Source organism: Stegostoma tigrinum, chromosome 15 (genome assembly GCF_030684315.1).
Source record: "Stegostoma tigrinum isolate sSteTig4 chromosome 15, sSteTig4.hap1, whole genome shotgun sequence".
Lineage (NCBI taxonomy): Eukaryota > Metazoa > Chordata > Chondrichthyes > Orectolobiformes > Stegostomatidae > Stegostoma > Stegostoma tigrinum.
The window spans coordinates 51,680,328-51,706,148 of record NC_081368.1 but is presented as its reverse complement, the minus strand read 5'-3'; the positions used below and the strand labels follow the sequence as shown (position 1 = coordinate 51,706,148).

Genomic DNA, 25,821 nt, shown 5'->3' with positions numbered 1-25,821 from the left:
GGGAACTATTTGCAGTTTTGAGACAAGCATGGCAAGTGACATTAATCTTGAGCAAACAGCTGTGTAAAACTGTCATACGGATTATGAAGCAACATTTTTTGTGCAATTAAAATAAGGAAAATGTGGGCGATATCAGGAGTTAATAAGTGATTCATTTCAGGTACACATCTTAACCCAGGCATTGTCATTGGCCTAATCTGCATCTATCTTTCTTTGCTGGCTTTGCAATCTTGGTTCATGGTTTGTTAAATAATACATGTGATTCTCTTTTAAAAAGTCAACCTTTAGTCCCAAACCCAGTGCAGTAACCTTTGTGATGTTGATTTTCCCTGACAAGATTCCATTACAATTGACTGCCCAGCAAGTAAACCTGCAGGAGCTAGTGAGTTTCTTTCACCTTCAGCTAGCCAGTTGTTTCTGTGTTTCCCGAGCCATGTTCTCAATTTCCAAAGGGGTAGGTTTGCGTGGTAAGTTGCTTTCTACCTTGCTGGCAGATGGACCTGTCAAAGGCAGCTCTTCTGTCATCTGCTGATCCAGCCCTACGCTTTATTATTTGAAAACGAAAGTAGTCTCCACCAAAATCGGCTCACTTCATGGAAGCATTGAGGACCCCTCTAAACAGCTCCTGCAATCACGAACAAATTTCCAAGCCTTTTGCATGTAGCAATAGACCCCTGGGGTCCTCCTCCAAATAACGCAGCACTTGCAGACTGTTTCCATGCTGCATGGCACAATGGTTAGGCACATGAATAGGAAAGATTTAGAACATTATGGGACAAACTCAGGAAAATGGGACTAGAGATAATGGGAACTGCAGATGCTGGAGAATTCCAAGATAATAAAATGTGAGGCTGGATGAACACAGCAGGCCAAGCAGCATCTCAGGAGCACAGAAGCTGACGTTTCGAGCCTGGACAGCTCGCACAGTTCATCCACTTCACCAACACCTTCCACCCCAACCTTCAGTTCACCTGGGCCATCTCCAGCACATCCCTCACCTTCCTGGACCTCTCAGTCTCCATCTCAGGCAACCAGCTTGTAACTGATGTCCATTTCAAGCCCACCGACTCCCACAGCTACCTAGAATACACCTCCTCCCACCCACCCTCCTGCAAAAATTCCATCCCCTATTCCCAATTCCTCCGCCTCCGCCGCATCTGCTCCCACGATAAGACATTCCACTCCCGCACATCCCAGATGTCCAAGTTCTTTAAGGACCGCAACTTTCCCCCCACAGTGATCAAGAACGCCCTTGACCGCGTCTCCCGTATTTCCCGCAACACATCCCTCACACCCCGCCCCCGCCACAACCGCCCTAAGAGGATCCCCCTCGTTCTCACACACCACGCTACCAACCTCCGGATACAACGCATCATCCTCCGACACTTTCGCCATTTACAATCCGACACCACCACCCAAGACATTTTTCCATCCCCACCCCTGTATGCTTTCCGGAGAGACCACTCTCTCCGTGAATCCCTTGTTCGCTCCACACTGCCCTCCAACCCCACCACACCCGGCACCTTCCCCTGCAACCGCAGGAAATGCTACACTTGCCCCCACACCTCCTCCCTCACCCCTATCCCAGGCCCCAAGATGACATTCCACATTAAGCAGAGGTTCACCTGCACATCTGCCAATGTGGTATACTGCATCCACTGTACCCGGTGCGGCTTCCTCTACATTGGGGAAACCAAGCGGAGGCTTGGAGACCGCTTTGCAGAACACCTCCGCTCCGTTCGCAACAAACAACTGCACCTCCCAGTCGCAAACCATTTCCACTCCCCCTCCCATTCTCTAGATGACATGTCCATCATGGGCCTCCTGCACTGCCACAATGATGCCATCCGAAGGTTGCAGGAACAGCAACTCATATTCCGCCTGGGAACCCTGCAGCCTAATGGTATCAATGTGGACTTCACCAGTTTCAAAATCTCCCCTTCCCCTACTGCATCCCTAAACCAGCCCAGTTCGTCCCCTCCCCTCACTGCACCACACAACCAGCCCAGCTCTTCCCCTCAACCCACTGCATCCCAAAACCAGTCCAACCTGTCTCTGCCTCCCTAACCGGTTCTTCCTCTCACCCATCCCTTCCTCCCACCCCAAGCCGCACCCCCATCTACCTACTAACCTCATCCCACCTCCTTGACCTGTCCGTCTTCCCTGGACTGACCTATCCCCTCCCTACCTCCCCACCTATACTCTCTCCACCTATCTTCTTTACTCTCCATCTTCGGTCCGCCTCCCCCTCTCTCCCTATTTATTCCAGTTCCCTCTCCCCATCCCCCTCTCAAATGGGACTAGTTTGGTTTGGGAAACCTGGTCAGAGTGGACAAGTTGCACCGAAGGCCCTGTTTCCATGCTGTATGACTCTATGACTCTGACTCTGCAAGTTCCAGGGACAACAGAGCTCTCCTAGCATGGATCTTGTGAGCCGCTACCATTTTGACTAGATCTACTGCTGCTGAAACCTTGCTCATTGTGAACTGACAGGACAGGCCACCTACAGGCTATTCTCATGAATCTGTCCATTATAAATTGTTAAAACATCTTTTAGATATACGTGACTAAAGTACAGTTATTTTTTTGTAAGAAATGAGAAAACTTCCATTTATATATCATCTTTCACACCATCAGGGTCTCCTAAGATATGCACAATCAATTAAGTACATCATTGTTATGTGAGAGGTTTATGCTACTCTTTAAAAAAATGATATGTTTTGACAGAGGCACATAAATATTAATAGAATATTGTACTCTGTGTCTGTGGTTGGATTGTAGAGGGCAAAAAGTTAAAATGATCACATGGGCTAGGATGATTATACTGTGGGAGAAAAAGCCATCAGCCTGCAATTTAAAAGAAAACAACTAAATGCAGTGACTTCCGGAGGAACTCCCTATTTTCAAACTTTATTTGAACTCCCTGTTTTGCAATCAACCCTGTTCAGTATTTTCACATTGTAATCAGGATTTAATGGGTAACATTCAAGCTATCAACAATGACTCCAACTCCCCTTTAGTCATGAGTGAGTCATGTGGCCATTTACAAGTAACATTAAATCTAACAAATATGCCTTAGATTCTTTACACCATCAGAAAATTAATATTTTTCCTCGTGAACTGTAGACACTTTCAAATTCTGTTGACAGAACCAGTTCAAATAGAGGTGGAACTTGTTTCAGGCATTCGGGTTTCAAATTAATGGGAACTGAATCTTGCATTCCAGGAAACTGGGATTGCCTTATACTTTTGAAAAAAAAATCGGTGTAGATTTTTTCCGTCCTGGAGTTAAGACGGTGAGAGTAGAATGCAAAACTCACTATACTATGCAGCAGTCTTCTGAGATTGGCCCATCTAAATATTTCCAAATAGATCCCAGATCAGCCTGCTCCAATGTGAGAAGTTGGATAGTTGTGTCTTTCATCAGCCATCCTAAGGCTGCAGCCAAAAGTGAAAGTGCTGTAGCCACACTAACATAAGGAGTCACATAAAAAGGCAATAAAGTCCTCCCCAGAGCTTTGTCGGGAGAAGTAGCTACTAGCCCCAAACTAACGAACGATCATATAAATACAGGCCAGGAACCACAGCCTGTGAGCAACTGATGGAGTGACACAGATTCTAACCCCTGTTCCAACAGTTGGCAATGTGAATGGTCATTTGGAGAGAGGGAATAAAATGACAATATTAGCATGAATATCTTCAAACGTGTTCACATACTCTAACAATTGTACAAAAGCCACCTGCAAGACGTACATCACTTCCTGACCGACAGGATGTGCTGCACAGTGGACATGTCTGCCACTATGGAGAGGCTCCTTAGCTTTATTTGTCAAGACCATTTGAAATTATAGAACTTTATCCTGTATCTGCAAAAATAAAACCATGCTTCGGCCTTTCTGCTAATTACTCGTTTCTCTCTACTCCCTTTTGGGAGTAGTTAGAATGACTATTACCTCAGTACTTGTCATTCTCTGAGCTTGAGGTTTAACTCTTCAACATGTAAGGCACTGTTGCATTCCAGCTTCAACCCAACCTCACCCATATCCCTGCTAAGTTGGCGCTAATTTAAAATCAAAAAGGACATGTTCTGTTACTGTACTGCTTTGTCCTTCTTTACCCACTCTCCAGATATCAATTCGGTTGACCAGGTCATCCTTGTCCAATACTTTGACTGGAATTAGCACTGCATCTCCAACAACAGCTTCCCTTCTGTTCATGCACCTTGACGTGCAGAGACCCCACAATCATTCATGGTTGGTGCCGTCCTTCACCTCATTTACATGCTTCCCATTAAGGAAAGATCTTCTTTATTAGGCGGGTATCTGTCTCACGCTCTGTCTGCAAAGGCACCAAGCCATCTAAACTCACTCTTAAAAAAGGAAGCTTGTAGAATCTTCAGTCAATCAGGCAGTTGAGAGCGAACTGACAGATGAGCTTCCCAGACATGGACCCCAGTTACCAGGAGCTGATGGCCAATCAGAGGCCATAATACTCAGCAAGTCACAAAGGAGTCTGTAGCTGTTTCCAGTATAGCCATATCTTATGATTGTCTAATTCGAATATCCATTTCCCTTATTAATACTCAGGTATAGTATGACTGACTTTTTAGGAATACAAGCGTTGCTAAAAGTTATATGTTGGAGGTTTTGTATTGTCTGGCATTAATTCATTTTACTGCAGCAAGGAGGGGAAAGTGAAATGGTAGGACAGAAACTAATTAAACCAGTCTTCACTAAGCCATTCACAGACAGCAGGAACGGCCGATGCTGGAGTTTGAGATAACAAGGTGTGGAGCTGGATGAACACAGCAGGCGAGGCAGGATCAGAGGAGCAGGAAAGCTGACGTTTCGGGTCTGGAACCTTCTTCAGAAATGGGGGAGGGTAAGGGGGCTCCAAAATAAATAGAGGGGGGAGGGGGCAATAGAAGATGGATAGAGGAGCACGTAGGTGGAGAAAAGACAGACAGGTCAAGGAGGCGGGGATGAAGCTAGTAAAGGTGAGTGCAGGTAGGCAGATGGGATGGGGGCTGGTCAGTGAGGAGGGAGGGACAGGTAGGTGGAGGGAAGGCTGACAGCCATTAATTCTTTCAGCGGGGTTATAACGATCTAAGACGGCGGGAAAATATCTGGTAAAAGAGAGAATATACCTAAATATTTTTAAAATAATTAGATATGGTGATTAGAGGTGCAGATCTTATATAACTGTTTATTGACATTCACGTCATGTATGGTCTGCCCAAGGATGCTGATGCTTCATCCTAAGCCATTTTCCTTCGCAGCTTCTGCCAGTGGTGGTGTGCCATTGCCTTCTACTCTCAGGTGCAGGGCAAGGTGGCAGGTTCCTAGTCTACGTCAGCTGGAACAGAAATTGAGTGTGTGCTTGTTCACTTTATTTTGAAACACATTCATGATTCTCCAGCTGAATTAGCTAAGACACCCCCTCGTTGATACTGTTAACAGTAAATGATGAGATTTGCATTCATTTTTATTTGTTAAACATACGTTGAATGACAAAACAAAAATCTTTTATCCTTTATTGGTGCAAGGTAACTGTGCTTATCAAAACAAAAATCTTTTATCCTTTTTTGGTGCAAGGTAACTGTGCTTATCAGGTTAGCCTGGCTGCAGATTTACTACTTGACTCACAGATCACTTTTGGCCACTGGCTGTGGCCTTTGGTAGCCAGTGAATTTATACTGATGTATTGTCACTAAAATGAATTTCATTATTAATACTTATCAGATAGCATTTTTCAAAAATCATCTGTGACCAGATTAATTCCGATCACAAAGCTGCCTCACACTTCAAGCCGCACCTCCATTTCCTACCTACAAACCTCATCCCACCCCCTTGACCTGTCCGTCCTCCCTACTTCCCCACCCTCCCTACCTCCCCACCTACACTCACCTCTACAGGCTCCATCCCCACCCCTTTAACTTGTCTATCTCCTCTCCACCTATCTTCTCCTCTGTCCATCTTCAATCCACCTCCCCCTCTCTCCCTATTTATTTCAGAACCCTCCCCCCATCCCCTTTTCTGATGAAGGGTGTAGGCCCAAAACGTCAGTTTTTGTGCTCCTGAGATGCTGCTTGGCCTGATGTGTTCATCCAGCTCCACACCTTGTTATCTCGGATTCTCCAGCATCTGCAGCTCCCATTATCTCTGCCGCATACTTTTGACCTGTTTACTCAACTTCAAAATTTCAACTGTTTACAAAGGTATTAGCAATGGGTGAGCTTGGTTAAAGACATTCTTGATTATCCCTGTGATTATCCACTGCAAGCTCAAGATTGAACTGAAGGCTTCCATTTTATTGCAATAAAAGCAAATAAGTAGTAATTATATCACTGGAAGTAAATTGATCTTAAAACTGCTCTTTGCAAAGTGGAAAATACTCGACTGTACACCTCTAAAAATAATTTCAGATTATTTGTGCAATTTGTTCCAACCATCACCAATAAAAAACATTGTTAGAATAACAATCAGCTATGGAAAGTTGCAGAAATATCCTTTTCTGCTTATATGGCAAGTAGCAGAATCAATCAACCAACTGTTTTGTGTAAAGTTGCACACCAGCATTAATATTTTATGGATGTCAAAACCCAGGCAGTAATAAATTGAAAGTAATTTACTAAAACAATAAAGCATGGTATTTTGAATTTGGAGCACAGTAGAACTGTAAAAAGCTGCTAGTCATCAAGGAATAGCAATGCAGAATTGCGTAAAAACTATTGAATAAGACTGAAATTAATGCAGTTAAAGTAAAAACTACTCAAGGCTGTAGCACAGTTTCCTGCCAATCCAGCAAATGCCCAAACAGACACTATTCAAAGGGCTGCACTGTTTATCACAAGAGAAAATGATCTGTAACTGATACTACAATTAATCAAAGTACTAGGGCTAAAGAATACTGGAATATCTAATACTACTCACAGTGTACAAGTTAATATAAATTACTGAAAACGTTCTGAGTGCTGCAATTCATTTTCCCAGCTGTTTCTTGCAATTAAAAGCTGAAACCTTGAAGATATGTGATTGCCATTCAGCACAAGTGGACCAGACATGCAGAACTTGTACATTTCATGCATGGCAATGTAATGTTAATCCCAGTTTTCTGTAATCAATCCTATTTGCACTATGCAACAGTATTGTTATATTACAGTGAATATTGCCTTAATTCAGCATCTCTCCAAGTAAAAGCCAATCCAAAATGAATTTACGTTTCATAAGAGCAGCAAATTAGAATTGAATCTAATCTCGCTAAATCCATCATTTGCCTGACTGTAACACATTGGAAAGCCACCTTTCACTGATGCAGTAATTAGGCAAGCAAGTTCCATTTGTGAATAATTACACAAGCTCTTGTTCCCAGCCTCCAAGCTGAGCTGAAAACCAATTGTTAACTCCATTCTTTACCAGAATCTCCCTATAGTGAGCTCATATTCCTGCATAGTAGTTTGTCCTCTTTCACACTTTGACTGCTACAAAGTGGTTAAGAGAAAAAAATTAAGGCAAAAGATACACACAAGTACAAACAAGCGTCTGTAAACAAGTTTTCTTTCTCATTTTCAACTTTTTCTCTCCAGTATTTTAACAAATAATGTTTGTCCATGTCTACACTGCGCACACAATTTTTACAGAACCATTTAATATTTGTTTGCATTGTTATATACACTGGAGTAGAACTATAACAGAGTTAAGCTTCAAGAACTTTTGACAACAATAGATTGAGCCACTCAGATCCCATGCACCAGATATGATAAACAGATGAAAATCCACAAGACAGCAGTGGGAGGTAGCTAGCTTAAGGCAGTAGCAAGCACTTTTCTCTATCTGTCAACCAGAAAATCAGACAATTGTTTAATCTCTAAAATCACACATAGTTAGTTAGAATGTGCCTTCCACATAACCATACAGTAGCTTACACAAAAGTATATTCTTAGCAGTGCATAGGTGCAGTGGTCTGTTCCAGCTGGTTTAGTCCCATGTAAAATCTTATCATAAACAATTAAACAACTATCAAATGCAGCAGCACTTTATCTTATTCCCAATCGTTAATTGTTTTATACTTGTGATGTGCCACCATTTTCATTGACACTGAACTATTGTTATTTTTAAATTTGATCAGATTTTTTTTAAATGCCTAAAAATCCGATGTTCATTTATTCCAAATTTCTCTGTTCCCCTTCGCAGTTCATTCCAAAGTCTACTTCACTCTCTTGACATGGTTCTCATTTGAAGGCACACTTTTTTTCTCCTGATTCTCCGGAGTGTCTCTGTCAACCTACAGTCTCTACTTCTCATATTTTTTCTGCCTTATAATCTATTTGTCTTTATTCTGCTCATCAGTCCATTCTTAGCCTTATGGTTTCTCTCCCTTTCATACTAGAATATCTTCATTTCTCAGTCTTACGTTTATTTCCATTTATAGTTTCTTCCTTTCCTGTCTTCCCTTGAAACATCATTCCCTGACCTTTCCAAGAAGCTGTTGTCCCCTCCACTCTGAAACTGGGGTGTCAGTATTCTGTATAATTGGAAATTTAATTTTCTGTTAATTATTCATCTGATGATTTGTTCTTCTACAAATCTCTGACTCCGAAGAGACTTAAATCTCATTCACTGTCTCTGCTGGAACACCACACTATCGGGCATGAATTTTGTTCAAAATATGTATTCATTCATCTATTTTGTTTTGCAGTATATGTATTTTAACGTTGAATCACTAACTACTCCTTTGACTGAAGTCATTCCTTTTAATTTTGTAACTGTAAAACCAGATCATGTAAACCTCAAACAAACATAAGTCTGCTGTAACAGATTTTGAACCACCCAATAATGCTTTCAAGCATTAATTTTTGACAAACATCTCTTACACATGCTTTTAAAACTAAATACTTACATACACTGAAATAGTAGAAATATTTTAAAAACATGCAATCTACCAAATGTGTCAATCCCATAGTTTGTCACTGTTGCTCAAAATGTTCCTGTGGAGATTAGACTGCAAAAACATTTTTAAGAACAACATGATATGTCAGATAGTGAGACTTAATCAATATTCTAAACTTCTCCCATTTTTTGTTGGTTTGGATCCATTTCATAAACATTGAAGAGACATTGGCCCTGAATTTGCTCATGAGCAATTGAGTTCAATTATTTTCTTCACATTTCAGTTCCAATTATTTTTGCTCTGCAAATTGCTGGGTGTGCAAGTGATAGTGGCACAGTGAGAGGAAACAAGATGCCTAGAACTTTAGTGAATGATATGACCGAGAGTCTAGCTCCTTAACAAATTATGCTTCAGGATAGAAAATTAAAAGAACTAGTGTCAGAAAAGGAAATTAATTGTAATTAGGTGTCGTAAAAGAAATAAGGAAAATTGATTGACATAATAGGTCAATACATTATCCCATTAGCTTGGTTCTTATATATTAAAATAGCAGCCCTATCCACAGTGAATTTGTTCCACACTTATGTTGTCAAATGACCATTTCTTGACACTCATTTGAAGGTTGACAGTAAAAGACCAGTTTTTATGACTTAAGGGTGGCACTGACAGATCATCCTACATAAAGACAATTCACAACTTGACTTATATCTCCTCCCTGCTACATTCTACTGTGTTTTGTTTGAACACACCAATAACAGTAGCATCGTGAATTTGCTGTTACTTTCCCAGGCAGATTTTGGGCGAGTGACTTTGTGAATATAATTCACAAAGTAGTGGACTTGATAGGACAGAGGATGTCATTGTGTATATGAAAGGGATGTTATAATATTACCAAATTGCAAAACATCTGATGATAGTTTGTCAATGACAAGTTAAGTCCAAGTTGCTGTCTTTGAGTATTTATACTTACAAGCTGGAAACTCACCTGCACTGGAATTCAGCTCCTCATTCTCAGACTCTGTGCCATTTTGACTACCATTGCCGTGGAGATTATTCATTGTTGCAAGTTTCAGCTTTTGTAACTTCATTGCTTCAGCCATAGCTGCTGCTGTTAAACCTAGTAAACAAGAGATTAAGGCAACATGTCACCACTCAAAAGACTACTATTCACTTACTGTGGTGTGGAAAATTGTTAAAAACACTGCATAAAACACTACTCAGCAATTAGTATCATCGACAGAACAATTAATAAATGAAAGACAACCTGAAAGCTATAACACTGAAAGAGCTAATATTCTAACAGAGATATGCCCTTGTGGTGTGGTCGTAGTGTCCCTTCCTCTGAGCAGGGGAGCCCAGGTTCAAACCCACTTCTCCAGAAGTATGCAATTAACAGGTTAGAATTACATTTTCTTTTATCTTTCTATTCAACCTCGTCAGGAATGTTGATTTTTTTTTAAAAATTCTAATAAATGTTATTATGCATCCCTGGAACAGGTGGGACTTGAACCTGGTCTTCAAGAAAGGGCAACCATCACTGAGCAGCAAGAACACCCCCAAAGCTTTAGGTTAATATGTTGCTATTTTCGTGCACATCAATCCAGAACTATGGTTTAGTTCATAAAATCAGGCCAACAGTCTAATTTCCAAACACCTACTGGTTCATACAAAAGTATAACATTTGCAACTAGAAAACACAACCTGAAATGGGTGTCTTTATTGACATCTACATCCACTCTTTCTCTGAAGTCACATTTAATCATTTTTATACTGATTGTCAGGAGAAGAGTTGGGTAGAAAGCGAGGATCTTTCCACTCTGCTGTCATGACAAAGGTAAATGCTTTGATGTTGTCTATGACCATTTCCTAGATCAAACCATGTTGTGGATGGAGTGAAGAAATGAAAACACTTTAGGGAATTTTCAAAATAAAATTTTGGAAGTGAAATTTAGTACAGTACAACTGGTGAAGATGCTACTTCAAATGAATAAGAATCCACTTTGTTCTTACAGATGTGACATAATATTTGGAGTAAAGACATGGTCCTCATTTCCCCGTTGTGTTTATAGGAATTACACCAGTAGAATTATATGCCAATACTTGGGGAAGTAACTAAATACAGTTTAGATAAACTGTTTCCTAATATTAATGATCATTTTGATGCACTATAAATTAATCATAAGGAATCACTGTGGTAGATGACAAATAAGATCTGATCCTCTCTTGGTCACTTTTTTCTAAAACGAATCCACCAGTTTATAATACAAACATTGTGACACAACTTCGAAAACAGGTAGATGCCACGAGTGGAATTTCACAAGAGCAGTGAAGAGCCTGACATCTGCTACCAAAACTGGGGGCATCCTCTCAACCTGATCTTATGCTGACCTTCAGGTGAATGGGTTCCCAAATGGCAGCGAGAACTCTACCTCCAGAAAAGTTATTTCCTTCCAGAACATCTCCCAGGGGAGTGAGAACCCTCTCTCAACAGCAGCTGGCCAACCTGACACCAACCAAACTAGGCAGTTCCAGCGTCAGAGATCATTGGCTGGAAGTTCTCTTGAGCCTCCATTAGGTAAGTAGGAATAGAATGAAGGGGGAGGGGTTGCTTGGTTAGGCTCTGAATGCCTTTGAATGAGGAACAACTCCCTCACGCCCAAAGACAAGGATTTGTTTGCTGGGCAGTCTTATCCTACACGATGAATTCTCTACCCACCACTGGTTGAACGCTGGCAGTGGTGGGATGCAGCTCCTTAAAGACCTCAATTGATATCTAGGCAGGGTCCAGCCACAAACCCCCGAACCTAATTTAATCAGGAGCAATGGGGAGGCAACAAAGTGTCCAAGCACCCCAACTCCAAGTTCACTGTAGAGTGACAGCGTACTAAATTCAACCCCACAGTTTATTTCCCATGTTACAACAGGGACAACTCTAATGACTATAAAGCACTTTGAGATGTCCAGTGCTACATAAACACAAACTTTTCCTTTTTTGCTTTGGGATTAAAATGACACAAAGTCAAAAAGAAGGTTGTTTCAAAAATATTCGCTTTAACTATGCATTCTTTTTCTTCTTTTTGGTCTTAAGCAGCTATTAAATGTGAAAACTATTCAAAGTTGGAAACCAGTCCATCAGTCCTTTAAATCAAAATGACAGGTTAATATTCCAGGTGTAGGTTCTTATCAGAAGTGGAAACATTAACTAATCGTTGCTCTACATGGATGCCGATGCACTACTTTCAACTTTTCAACATTTGCAGCAATGTCCTTATTCATTGAAATTTTTGAAGTTAACTATGAATTCAATGTTTTCCAGTTGACAACAGGCCAATTTTACTTGAGTTTTCTTGTGTGATAATTTGGCAAGCTAACTGTTTATACACCATGAAAATGAAAGCCAGTTGGTACAGCTTTCCTATCACTTAAGCTCCCACTGGCTTTCAGTTTCTGTAAATTAATATAAACCTTTCTCCAAGTGTATTCAATATTTAACAAAATCGTTCACTTGAACGGTGTGTACAATAAATGATTGTTTTTCATTTAATAAATTCTAAACATTAACTTATTAACTAGATTGTCTGGAACTTTTTTCTGAAAGTTACAAGAGTATTGACATCTCAGCTAACGGATTGCCTATCATACTTAGCTTTATAACAATAAGCAATCTTATAACACAAGGCCTGTGGATTTTTATATCATGATATTTGTTTTCATTTACTTAATATTGCACTGAAAAATTCTAATAAACGTCTAACCCCCTTGGGAAAAATGTCGCTCTTGTCTCAGAAATTTTGCAAACCAACAAAAAGGTCATTATTGATGCTTTCCATCAGAATTCATTTAATCATTCATTCAATACTCCAATGTAAGCCATAATAGAAGATAACTAGTACAAAAGCAGTTTGTACATAAAGGTGATTAGACTTTCTATGTTGTTATCTGTAGGTGAAATTTGGCAAACATTGCAACATAGACAAAGTATTGATTTCCCATTAGAACACTGAATATTATGCTGCTGTATCTAATATTATAATAAGACAGGTGGTTTAACAGTTCTCCTCAGGCTCAATGAGTTAGATGCACTTTTGTCCCAGTCTACATCTGCATCAGAAATCCAATTATCATCAAAAGCAATATACTGTTGATGTTGGGAATCTGAAAAATAGAAGATGCTGGAAACATTCAGTATGTCTGCCTGCACCTGGAGAGAGGGACAGAGAGAGAGACACAGAGAGAGAGAGAGTTAATGTATCAGGTCAATCAGCTAGTCTGATGAAAAGTCATCAACTTGAAACACTAACCCTGTTTCTCCCTTCCCAGATGCCATCAGACCTGTTGCATATTTCTTGCTTTCTAAGTTTTTTGCATCCTACTGGCATTATGACTTAGCACACAGTGTGGTCAAATACGTTGCAATTTCATTGCTGTGATGGACAAACATACACCACAAGAAAAGGATGGTCCTCTGATGTGAGTAAATCATGCAATAAGTGTATTGGTAAACAAAGCAAACATCAGCAGCAGAAAGATAATAAAATGTGAGGCTGGATGAACACAGCAGGCCAAGCAGCATCTCAGGAGCACAAAAGCTGACGTTTCGGGCCTAGACCCTTCATCAGAGAGGGGGATGGGGGGAGGGAACTGGAATAAATAGGGAGAGAGGGGGAGGCGGACCGAAGATGGAGAGTAAAGAAGATAGGTGGAGAGGGTGTAGGTGGGGAGGTAGGGAGGGGATAGGTCAGTCCAGGGAAGACGGACAGGTCAAGGAGGTGGGATGAGGTTAGTAGGTAGCTGGGGGTGCGGCTTGGGGTGGGAGGAAGGGATGGGTGAGAGGAAGAACCGGTTAGGGAGGCAGAGACAGGTTGGACTGGTTTTGGGATGCAGTGGGTGGGGGGGAAGAGCTGGGCTGGTTGTGTGGTGCAGTGGGGGGAGGGGATGCACTGGGCTGGTTTAGGGATGCAGTAGGCGTGGAACAGTACGTGGAACAGTCCCTCTTCCGCACCTACACAGGCCCCAAACCCCACCTCTTCCTCCGGTACATTGATGACTGTATCGGCGCCGCCTCTTGCTCCCCAGAGGAGCTCGAACAGTTCATCCACTTCACCAACACCTTCCACCCCAACCTTCAGTTCACCTGGGCCATCTCCAGCACATCCCTCACCTTCCTGGACCTCTCAGTCTCCATCTCAGGCAACCAGCTTGTAACTGATGTCCATTTCAAGCCCACCGACTCCCACAGCTACCTAGAATACACCTCCTCCCACCCACCCTCCTGCAAAAATTCCATCCCCTATTCCCAATTCCTCCGCCTCTGCCGCATCTGCTCCCACGATAAGACATTCCACTCCCGCACATCCCAGATGTCCAAGTTCTTTAAGGACCGCAACTTTCCCCCCACGGTGATTGAGAACGCCCTTGACCGCGTCTCCCGCATTTCCCGCGACACATCCCTCACACCCCGCCCCCGCCACAACCGCCCCAAGAGGATCCCCCTCGTTCTCACACACCACCCTACCAACCTCCGGATACAACGCATTATCCTCCGACACTTCCGCCATTTACAATCCGACCCCACCACCCAAGACATTTTTCCATCCCCTCCCCTGTCTGCTTTCCGGAGAGACCACTCTCTCCGTGACTCCCTTGTTCGCTCCACACTGCCCTCCAACCCCACCACACCCGGCACCTTCCCCTGCAACCGCAGGAAATGCTACACTTGTCCCCACACCTCCTCCCTCACCCCCATCCCAGGCCCCAAGATGACATTCCACATTAAGCAGAGGTTCACCTGCACATCTGCCAATGTGGTATACTGCATCCACTGTACCCGGTGCGGCTTCCTCTACATTGGGGAAACCAAGCGGAGGCTTGGGGACCGCTTTGCAGAACACCTCCGCTCAGTTCGCAACAAACAACTGCACCTCCCAGTCGCAAACCATTTCCACTCCCCCTCCCATTCTCTTGATGACATGTCCATCATGGGCCTCCTGCACTGCCACAATGATGCCATCCGAAGGTTGCAGGAACAGCAACTCATATTCCGCCTGGGAACCCTGCAGCCATATGGTATCAATGTGGACTTCACCAGTTTCAAAATCTCCCCTTCCCCTACTGCATCCCTAAACCAGCCCAGTGCATCCCCTCCCCCCACTGCACCACACAACCAGCCCAGCTCTTCCCCCCCACCCACTGCATCCCAAAACCAGTCCAACCTGTCTCTGCCTCCCTAACCGGTTCTTCCTCTCACCCATCCCTTCCTCCCACCCCAAGCCGCACCCCCAGCTACCTACTAACCTCATCCCACCTCCTTGACCTGTCCGTCTTCCCTGGACTGACCTATCCCCTCCCTACCTCCCCACCTACACCCTCTCCACCTATCTTCTTTACTCTCCATCTTCGGTCCGCCTCCCCCTCTCTCCCTATTTATTCCAGTTCCCTCCCCCCATCCCCCTCTCTGATGAAGGGTCTAGGCCCGAAACGTCAGCTTTTGTGCTCCTGAGATGCTGCTTGGCCTGCTGTGTTCATCCAGCCTCACATTTTATTATCTTGGAATCTCCAGCATCTGCAGTTCCCATTATCTCATCAGCAGCAGAAAGCTATTTTGGTGACTGCAGCATTCAAGAGTAACAAAATGGACACTGTAAACACAGTCAGAATATTTGGTACAACGATACCTTTACTTTGACTCTGGCCAACAGAGGTGCGGTTGGAACTGAGGGTGTTGGAAAACTGTTCCTCCTTGGTCAAATGAGGCCTTGGAGCTTTAATAAAAAAACATTAGGTATACCAAGGGAGCTAAATGAAGATTCTGGAGGGATCACTGATAAAAGTGGCCGGGAGCAGAGTGGCCACGGCCCCACAGCGGTCAGGAAATCCTCAAGCTTCATCTTCACCGTGGAATGGGATTAGGTAGTGAGGAAGGTCAACTCCTCACAGGCTGGACCTGAGGACCTGGCAGCAGTGCTACAGAATATCTCATGATCCGATGTGGGGTGGTCCATGCCAGTGGATGCATCTTCACAGTTCATTTCCAACCTATCACACAATGCATCAGACCTCCATCACTGACCCAGCCATGAGCTCTGGCAGTCAGGACTGCCAAATGACATCTAAATACTCCAACCTCATCCTCACATGCCTATGAGTGATGTCAGTCTCTTACCCAACTTTCAATGCCTCCACATACCTTATTCAGTTCTGACTGCTACACAGTACATATAATCGCATTCACTCCTCCACCTCACTGGTCAAAGTGGTACATAAACACAGGGAGCACAGCATAACCGGTGGGAGGCAAGGAATCCTGCAGCACCTAAACATTATTACAGAGATGGTTCATGGCTTGAGAAGACTGGCTGTGACAGAGTTCAGAGCATCTTTTGGTGCTCACAGCGCTAAGATATGTTCCTGTCTTCTGTTTCTGTACAACAAACAGCACATCCTCTTCCTGCTGCTGATACGATGTACAAACTGCTGATGGGTAATAATGGACCTCATGCTTCCCACCCTACACAGATTCTCCCAGACCTACCTCCCACTTCTAAATTCTGCTTTCAGGCACCCAAGAACTGACACTTATGGAACAACAGCAGAAAGAGCAACAGTGCAGTGCTATTGAAGACACCTCACGAAGTATCATTCACAACTATTATATGTATATTATTTGGCCCAAGTGAGCTGTAACCAAATCAGAGTGAAAGGGAGCAGAGGTAGTAGACAGGTACTGCTTCAGAGGGCTTAGGTGTGGAACTTGATGAGGTGCCTTGCAGGATAACTTTGTAGGAATACACATCAATTTGCTGGGTGTACTGGCTGGTCTGCCAAACAGGCTCCTGTTAGTGCCAGTGAGCCTGAGGTATCTAGCTCCAATGTAACAAGGTGCTTGATGCAGTGTCTGCCCTGTCTGCAAACACTTCCACATCTTGGTGCTGGCTGCAAAGTCAGGAGCATTGCATTGCTGACCCCATGCTTGCTGCAGTCTTTATGTAGACAGACCACCTAATTCCCTGTTATCCTGTGAGGATGCAGCAAAAAACTCTGGCAAGTATACCGAAATACCTCCAAAGACACCCTTTAGCACTCTGAAGAAGGATCCCAACCCAAAATGTCAGCTTTCTTGTTCCACTGATGTTGCCTGGCCTGCTGTGTTCCTCCAGCTCCATACTGCGTCACCTCAGACTCCAGCATCATCAGTTCTTACTATCTCTATGTCTGATATCATGTCCTCAGGACTGCAGTTAATGCCAATGATCTTCTCCCATAACCCAGCTCATGCTGGACCCAGTATCCATTTACTTTATTATCAGTATATATTATTTACAGCTTTTTAAATGTTTGCAGTATAGAAGAGTATCACACAAAAAAATGGTAGTTAATACATAACCCTTAATCATTAAAGCACAATGTGTGAAACTCTTTAAAATGAACAAGTTAATTTTTATAAACGGCTTCCTTAAAAACTCAACAGGACTTTCAGATAGAAACATGGTACATTTATAGCACAGACAGAGGCCACTTGGTGTCTGCATGGCTGAGAAATTACTTACTCAGAGTGTTACCACTTTCTAGCATTTGGTCTTAAATATTAAACATGAATGGTAAACTAGATTTAAAGATGGTCCATCTTGTGCAGTCCACATAAAGTGACCGAGTAACCTCGCAGTAAGAAGGCAAAGATTGAATGATATTTGTAATTCAGTATTACTGTCACGAGGCCTTTCAGTCCCTGTGATCCCTGTTGTCCTGCAGTCTGGGAAGTGGAAAATAGACGCAATCACTGATGGACAATTCTGCAACCTTTTGACAAAATTCCTCACCAGAACTCAACAACGGCCCTGGAACCTCCAGGAATTAAACATTAATCTCCCTTATACTGCATGTAAGCAACATACAAGAACACAGATGCTTTGAAAAAAGTCAAGCTTTTGTCAAAACTCCTGTAACATTTCTAATAATTTGGTTAGAAATGGATACAGAAATGGCAGGTCATCTGATCAAACCTGGAGAAGTGTGTCCGTGTCCAACCAGATACAGTAACCCTACCTGATACACACATCTTCAACCTGGATAAAGCAAGCGCTTCAACCAGAGGAACACTTTGTGGAATCACAAGAGACAGGGCAAGTAGTAGGCATCCAAAAAAAAACGCACAATGTCATACAAAATATCTGCTGGAATCTCACTTGAAGCGAAGATACATTTTTAAGGCCGTAATAAGTTTATTACTTCCTTGCATAATGAATATTTAACTATGCTTAATTTTTCAAGTAATGTGTTATTGGGCCAAAAGTAGTGCATCAAACACCTGCTGTTTGGTTTACACCTGCAGATCACAGACAGCCATTTATTTTATCTGTCAGTTCACTTAACCAACAGTGATGTCATGAAACTATCTAAATGCTTTTCGACTGCAAAATTTCAGCCTTCAAGTCATAAACTGCAATGTTTCCATTTCTTCACAATACTCTCAGAATAAATTTGTGTTTTTAGGTTCTGCACCAAACTAGGTTGAAACATTTATTACAACAAAGTCTTGGAAAACCCACACGTGTAAAATGCATGCTGATATTAAATGAATAAATTGAGTGTTTTGAAAGCTGAATAGATTTATCAGTATTCAACAGATTAAATCCTTGGAGAATCACAAGACACTTGGACATAACTGTACCACTTGGGATGCTTGGTCTCTCTGGTGTGTATAATAACATAAAACTTTTACATGTATTATTGTCGAGGTACAAAATATAGAATAACAGATTGTTGGGAATGTATTACAAAGGTACATGTTGCCCCAAGAGATTACATATGCCTTTGTAATTCATCTCCCAACCATCTGCTATTTTTAAGCCTTTGTTTCTCTAAGTAAGCCAAGCATCAGCCTGGTCTAGTAATCTGCAGAACTGAAAACATAATGTGTAATTAAAAAGCACACAATAAACATATGACAATGTAGGAGAGGTGGTGAGATACAGAAAATTGTAGTTATGTAGCTATCCAGAATTCTTGGCTCAGCTATTGGATATCCATATGCAGCACAATTCTCTGTGCATTATCGTCTTACCACCTCTCTACTGAATACACCAGTCCTCATCGTGCTCTATGAATGAAATTATTTGGGCTAACATAGGCTGCAGTTTTTTACCAGAACAGAGATCGCTGCCCCAGTGAAAATTCTGAAATTTGGCTCGACCTCTTACATAGTGGCAGGGCAGGACTGGGAGTGAACTGTGGTTTGTCCATGTAAGTTCCCACAGGCAAGTGACGAGTCAAATGACCAGCTGCCTCCTCTAAAATGAGATTTTGGAATCCCACGGGTGTGCAGAAGTGTACGTCTGTTCTTAATACCTCTTTGAGAGCTGAAGTTGCCCCTCCAGGGCATCTAGATGGTGGATGAGGTGTGTAGAGGGTGAGGGCAACTGATATCCTAAGGGGGAAGGGGTTAGATGCCCTTTGGAACAGGTAACTATGGAGAAAATTATCCGTAAGTGGAGCATAAACCCATGGGAACTGTCAAAATCTGTCAAGTGTCAACTTGTGAATAAGCATCCTGGAGTCTCAAAGTGTGGGGGTTAGCATTCACCAGAAAGTGATCTGGACTAGCCACTTAAATAGTGTAGCTGCAAGAGCTGGTCGAAGGCTAGAAATGCACTGTCAAGCAACTCACCTTCCAACTCCCCAAAGCCTGCCCACCATCTACAAGGCACATGTTAGGAGTGTAAGACAATACCCTCCAATTGTCAGATCAGTACAGTTCCAAGAACAATGAAGAAGCTTGACGCCCTCAAGGACAAAGCAACCCGCTTGACTGGTAGGTCATCTAACACCTTAACACTGACTCTCTCCATCAATGACAGAGTAGCAGCAGTGTGTAAAACATGCCCTGCAACAAATGGCCAAGTTTGCCTAGAGGTCACCTTTCAAAACCATGACTTCTACCACCTAAAAGGACAAGATCAAAAGATACAGAGAAACAACAAAACTTGCAAGTTTCCCCCCAGGCTACACACTATTCTGATTTGGAACTAAATCATCGTTCCCTTACTCTCACCATGTCAAAATCCTTGAACTCTCTCCTCAATATTGCTGGATGGACTTCCATCACGTTGACTGCCGTGGTTCAAGAAAGCACCTCACAATCATCATCTCCAGTACAATTAGTGAAGGATAATAAATGCTGGCCTTGCCAATGGAAAATAAAATCTCCAAATACCCATTAGGGACGGAGAACATAAACAGGTCTATAACTTTGACTTCAATATTTCAGAATGCACTCCAGAGAGAAAAGCGCTGTCATTCAATCTTTATTTTATTCATGGGATAACTGACTTATTGACTAGGCCAGCATTAGTAGCGATTATTGTCCATGCTGGATAATAGGTGGGTTGGCATGGAAAAAGGGGAGAAATAGGTGACAGATGGGTTTGCAGTTAGTTGGCATAGGGACTATAAAAGACCACAGTTATGATGGATCCATATGGGTATGAGGGTCCATGGGAAACAGCCATAGATTAGCAGAGGTAGTATGAGGCGCCATGGGTTATGGCTGGAGGAGCATAAGTTTGATGGATGTGGCATAGGAGGTGTGGGTCGAATCCAGTTTTAAACTTTGTTTACAGTGCCCAGACAGTCTTTTCGCCCAGCCTGCCTCAGGGAAGGGGTATGATCTTGTGGCAATTCTCACATCACCTGATCCTATTTCTATTCCAGATCTCAGGCCTGGACTGAACACCCGAAATGTGGCTGGCCATTTTAGAAGATTACATGAAAGGAACCCGGCTTTCTCTCACCTCTGTGCTCCCAGCCCAGGGACGGAAATTAAAATCTTAGTATGAATTTCAAAAACCCACTCATGTACCTGTATTCTCACTGAGAAGGTTGAAAATTCATTTGGCATAGGGATACTCACAGTCGGCAACTTCATGACAGTGGCTGGACTTGAATGTGAGTCCCAAAGAAGAAGGAATAAAACAATATATGTCACCAGACATATTTTGAAGATATGGTTTTCAAAATACAAATATTTATAGGCAGGGAGACAAAAGGAATAAAACAATATATGTCACCAGACATATTTTGAAGATATGGTTTTCAAAATACAAATATTTATAGGCAGGGAGACAAAATTTTGTCTTCAGACAGTTCTGTTAAATGGCTAACATCAGTTATAACTCCTGCTAATTTTCAATGAAATATAATAGGCCATTTTAAACTATCACCCAAAGTCAAAACAGTCAGCAGAATCCCCACATTCACTGAAAGGAATGAAAAAATGGCGATAAATATACACAGCAGCTTCTTTTCGTCTTTCTCACCCCAAAGGGAACATTTTACTATCTCAGTCATGCATAGGCTTTCAGCAAGTAGAGCCGTGGCTGATGAGTGAACTCACTGTGGTTTTAGCTGACTAAAATCTGGTTAGTCAGTTAGGAAGTGTATACTTGCAGCATGTTTTTTTTCTTAATCTCTCCTTCACAGTTTTCCCTCTTCTGACAATAATTATTCTCCTATAATTCTAAACCTTTTGCAATATCATATGCCTTCGCCTCATGGTTTTGCTGTGAGCTTCAGGACGGTGTTATGAATTATTGCATTTCAAAATTATTAAACAATCTTGGATTTCAGCAAATATTAGTCACTTGTAAATAGTTGTTGATCTCTCCTGTTTGGGCTCAGGCTATTTGTTTTATTCATATCTGATTTATTACAGTGTTTCTTGCCTGCGGAAGTGAAAAGACACAACGACAATGCTTTAACGTATTTTATAGGTCACATCAAGCACCCATTATAATGAGTAGCATATTGTTCTAACACTGGATCAGTTCCAGTTAAACCTTTTTGGGACTCTTCTGTGGGAAACAGATATTGCTGGCTACACTAACATATATTACCCATTCCAAAATGCCTTGAGAAAGTGGTGGAAAGTTGTCTTCTTGAACTCCTGCAGTCCTAATGGTGGAGGTACACCGACTCAACTATTGGGAAGAGTCTCAGACTTGCAAAGGTAGGCACTAGAAAAGAAGCTGTGGTGACTGAAATGGAACAATACATGCTGCTGCACATGCTTCAGCGGATCACCTAATTCTAACAAAGAAGGACACAAAACAAGAGTGTTAGTATTGCTTGCATTGCCTAAAGCTTCTGATCCAAAGATTTATAGATAAACAAAGCTTTTTTGAGGTAATATTTTACAAGATCTTACAACATAATGAGAATGGTCAAGAGCACATCTCCATTCGTACGCATCTGCATAAGTGAAAAGTTCTGATGTTGGTGCAAAAATTCTGCCCCAGTAAAATCCACAAAGGGTTTAAAAATGGAATTTTCTCTTTTGGCTTGAGGCACTGACTGTTAACTGTGCAAGTGATTTACTGTATACATTTTAACAATGTCAATATGTTATCTTTTGCTAACTACAAGGTAAAATCCACAATAAATACAAGTTTTTGACAATATAATGTGCCAATAAATATTTCAATGTACAAAATAATGCTAGACACTCAATGCTTTCAAATGTTCCATAGGTTTCTTTTCCAGCTGAAAGCATCAAGCTTTGCAATAACCAGCAGGAAAACAAAAGCTGTGACTTTCAAATGCTAGAAAGTGTTGCTAAGCTACCAGCTCCAAAACTCAGAACAATCATTTAGCCAATATTAATTCAAACGATTGTATCTTTAAGTTAATTTATCAGGAATGACTGGCAAACTTATTAAAATTGTTCTCGAAATCTGATAATTTTAAATGTGCCCAGTTATTCATTTATCACAGAGATTTCATCAGCATGACTAAAGCTTCAATCAGAAACATGAATATTATGCCTTTAAAAAAAACAAATCGTGCTCCAATACTTGGCCCATTACTCAGCATTTAATTTGCAGCTGACCTAGTATAAAAGCTGACAGGAAGATTACTTTTTTTAAACAAGCCAAATTAGATGAAGTTTTGTGAGGATATGAATTCATAGTTTTGACTCTCAGAGTGCAAATGCAACCGAGTTCAGGCATCTTAAAGCAGCCCATTAATCCAAATAAATTTTAAATGGGATCACAGCCCTCGCGCATCAGCATGGAGGCCTTCCTGCTAAAATGTTGACTGGAAATCAATTTGTTGAAGACTGCTAATTATTACAATGAAAAAGTGCAGAGACCTATCAGTCAATATATTTCAGTATGAAATTAAAGATTTATTTAACTGCATTCAACTTGTGTAAGAGTGCACAGGTTGATAGTGCTGTTAAGATGAGTATCATTAATCTAGAAATACAAAATTTTGCACCTGTTTACAGAACCAAAAAGGAATTGTTTGTCAAAACTATTGAATATTTAATCTCCATGGTAGGCATTTTTATTAGTCTTGCTTCTTAGACAAAAATTGTTCCCAACAGCACACACGTATTTCAACCCTGACAAGCAAATTAACTCTGCAGGGTGAAAAATTGAGTGCTACATGGGAAGATATTCTGCACAAAGCATTGTTCACCAAATACAACCGTATTATGCCATCTTTATTCATTTGGGAGATGTAAGTGTGTCTGGTATGCCCAGCATTTACTATCAGTTCCTAATTGCCCTTGAGTAGGCACAAAAATTCATCATTTAATTCTTTAGTGTAGTATACAGGATTTCAAAGTTTTAATTTGTTTTTTTAAGTACCTACAGTTAAACATGAAAAAGGACTTTACTTAGAAAATTTCAGAATGTTGGTCAAAATTGTTTCATAATCTTTTAAGAAGAATTGTATTAATGTAGCAACTTTAAAATCTCAAGACATCCCAAAGGGTATTACAGCTTATGAAATATTTAAACGTTGTTATAACATCGGATAGACCAAGTTTAAATTGGTCAGATGAATGTTACTTTCCTGTAAATGTAAACTGAATCTTAGGTGGTCAAAGCACTGAGAGCTCAGACAATAGGTGAAAATCTACCTATCGGGTTTCTATGCAATAATTCCTACCTTTTTATCTTTGATCCCGAACTGGCAGTCCTGATTTTAGAATGCTGTAGTTATATTGGGAAGTTCTGCCATTGTCCTTTGACCTGAAATTTAAACTCTGGATGAAATGAGGTCAACGTTGTCTGAATTGAACTCAGGCGGAGAAATTCAACTTAATGTTGCATATGAACATAAGAACTAGGAGCAGGAGCAATTCTGCTCCTCAAGTCTGCTGCACCACTGGAAATCATGGCTGATCTCATCTCAGCTTGAACTCCATTTTTCTGCCTACTCCCCATATTCCTTCTACTCATTACTTAACAAAAAGCTGTCTATCTCCTCCTTAAATTTACTTAATGTCCCAACATCCACCACACTCAGGAGTGGCGAATTCCTTATCTTTAACTGTTTGAAAGAAATAATTTCTCTTCATCTGTTTTAAATCTGCTACTCCTTATTCTAAAACTATGACTTCTCATTCTAGATTGCCCCACAAGGAAACAGCCTTTCTATGTTTTTTTAATCACGACAGCTTGAATTTATAACACTTATTTTAACATTTGTAGTAAACTATTTCTAGTGTTTCTAAGATGCAATATATCACATTTTATGGCTTGATATCTATTAGTCAGGCTATCATTTCATGGTAAATCAGAGGATTTGCAGAAAGCGTACATTTCACTTCTGTGCTGTATTACCATTAATAAAATGTTAGTGCATGATAATGAAACTATATAGAATCTTAACCATATTACAGATAGTAGGACAGAAGGTCAAAAGCTTGGACAAAGAAGGAAGTTTTAATGAATATCTTAAAAGGAAGGAAGAGAATTACAAAAGTGGAAAGGTTCAGGGAGAAATTCACAAATTTACAATCTAGGCTGTTGCATCAGAATCCTTGACTGGAACCACAGCCACTTTCTTTTACTCAGTTGGTGCCCAATACCTAATTCCCTAATTTCCCTTGCGCTCCAGGCCAGCAGAGCCTTCTGCATGAAGGAATCACTTCAGTGACTGGCCATTTGACTTCCCCCCCAACCTTACCCTCTTTTCACTTAGAAATCTTGCCAAGGAACAAAACTGATTTCATTCAGAAGACCTACTGTTTTATCAGATTCTGTTTAAAAAAGAAATTCTAAAATCTGACTCCAATGTACTGACTCCAATGTTAGCTTTTAAATATTTTGCTGACTCTGTGTCTTGCTATGTTTTTTAGTTTGTGCTTGTAGCGATCTGTACATAAATCTTTTTTTAATCGATAGGCATTGGTTTCATAGCCTTTCAAAGGAACTTGGTTGATTATCTCATTTGATCACCAGTGAATTATACATCTAAATTAAGAGTCAATTGACAGATCAAGGACAGCAACTCATGTATGGCGTATATCAACATACGGACTTCAGACCACATTAGACTCAGTCGGCTTATGGGAACCACTTCTGTTCTGTGAACAAAAGGAAAAAATGTTGAGAAAGATTGTTGGAAACAGATAGACAGATCATCCTCTCATTTTCGTATAACAGTCATTCTCAACACTTATTTGTGTTAACATTTATACTGCTATTAACACTTCCATGAAGCTATTTCTAATGTTTGTGATATTCAATATACCACATTTATAGCTTGATATCTATTAGCCAATTTCCAGGCCAGTACTTCATGAAAAGTCAGAGGTTTTGCAAAAGCCACACATTTTACTCCTCTGTTGTATCACCATTAATTAGTCAATGCTGGGAATGAAATTTTAGGAAGAAAGATGAAGGGGTTGTTAGAACTACAATGGTAGTTTAATGATTTAGCAATATTTTTAACGGAACCTCAGGATTCAGAAAGGGTTCACAGATTCTGCAAACAGTAGAAAGACTGGTCTTAGAGTCTCTCCTTCGTTGATCCTCGATGTCAGCACTTGCCTGACAGTTCCCAAGATCTGTGGGAAGTAGATGAGCTCATAGGGTTGCATATTCCCCAATCTCTGAATGATGGACATTGGCAAGTCAGTGG

General features: G+C 41.3%; 1 protein-coding gene across 7 annotated transcripts in view; it reads right to left on the bottom strand.

The window, feature by feature from the left end:
* The window catches only part of dacha (dachshund a), a 382,639-nt gene that overhangs the window by 140,506 nt on the left and 216,312 nt on the right, over positions 1–25,821 (bottom strand). For all 7 annotated transcript variants that reach the window (XM_048544827.2, XM_048544829.2, XM_048544828.2 and 4 more), the window contains exon 3: positions 9,875–10,006. In XM_048544827.2, the coding sequence (XP_048400784.1) occupies positions 9,875–10,006 (132 nt within the window). The remainder of the gene's footprint in view (positions 1–9,874; positions 10,007–25,821) is intronic.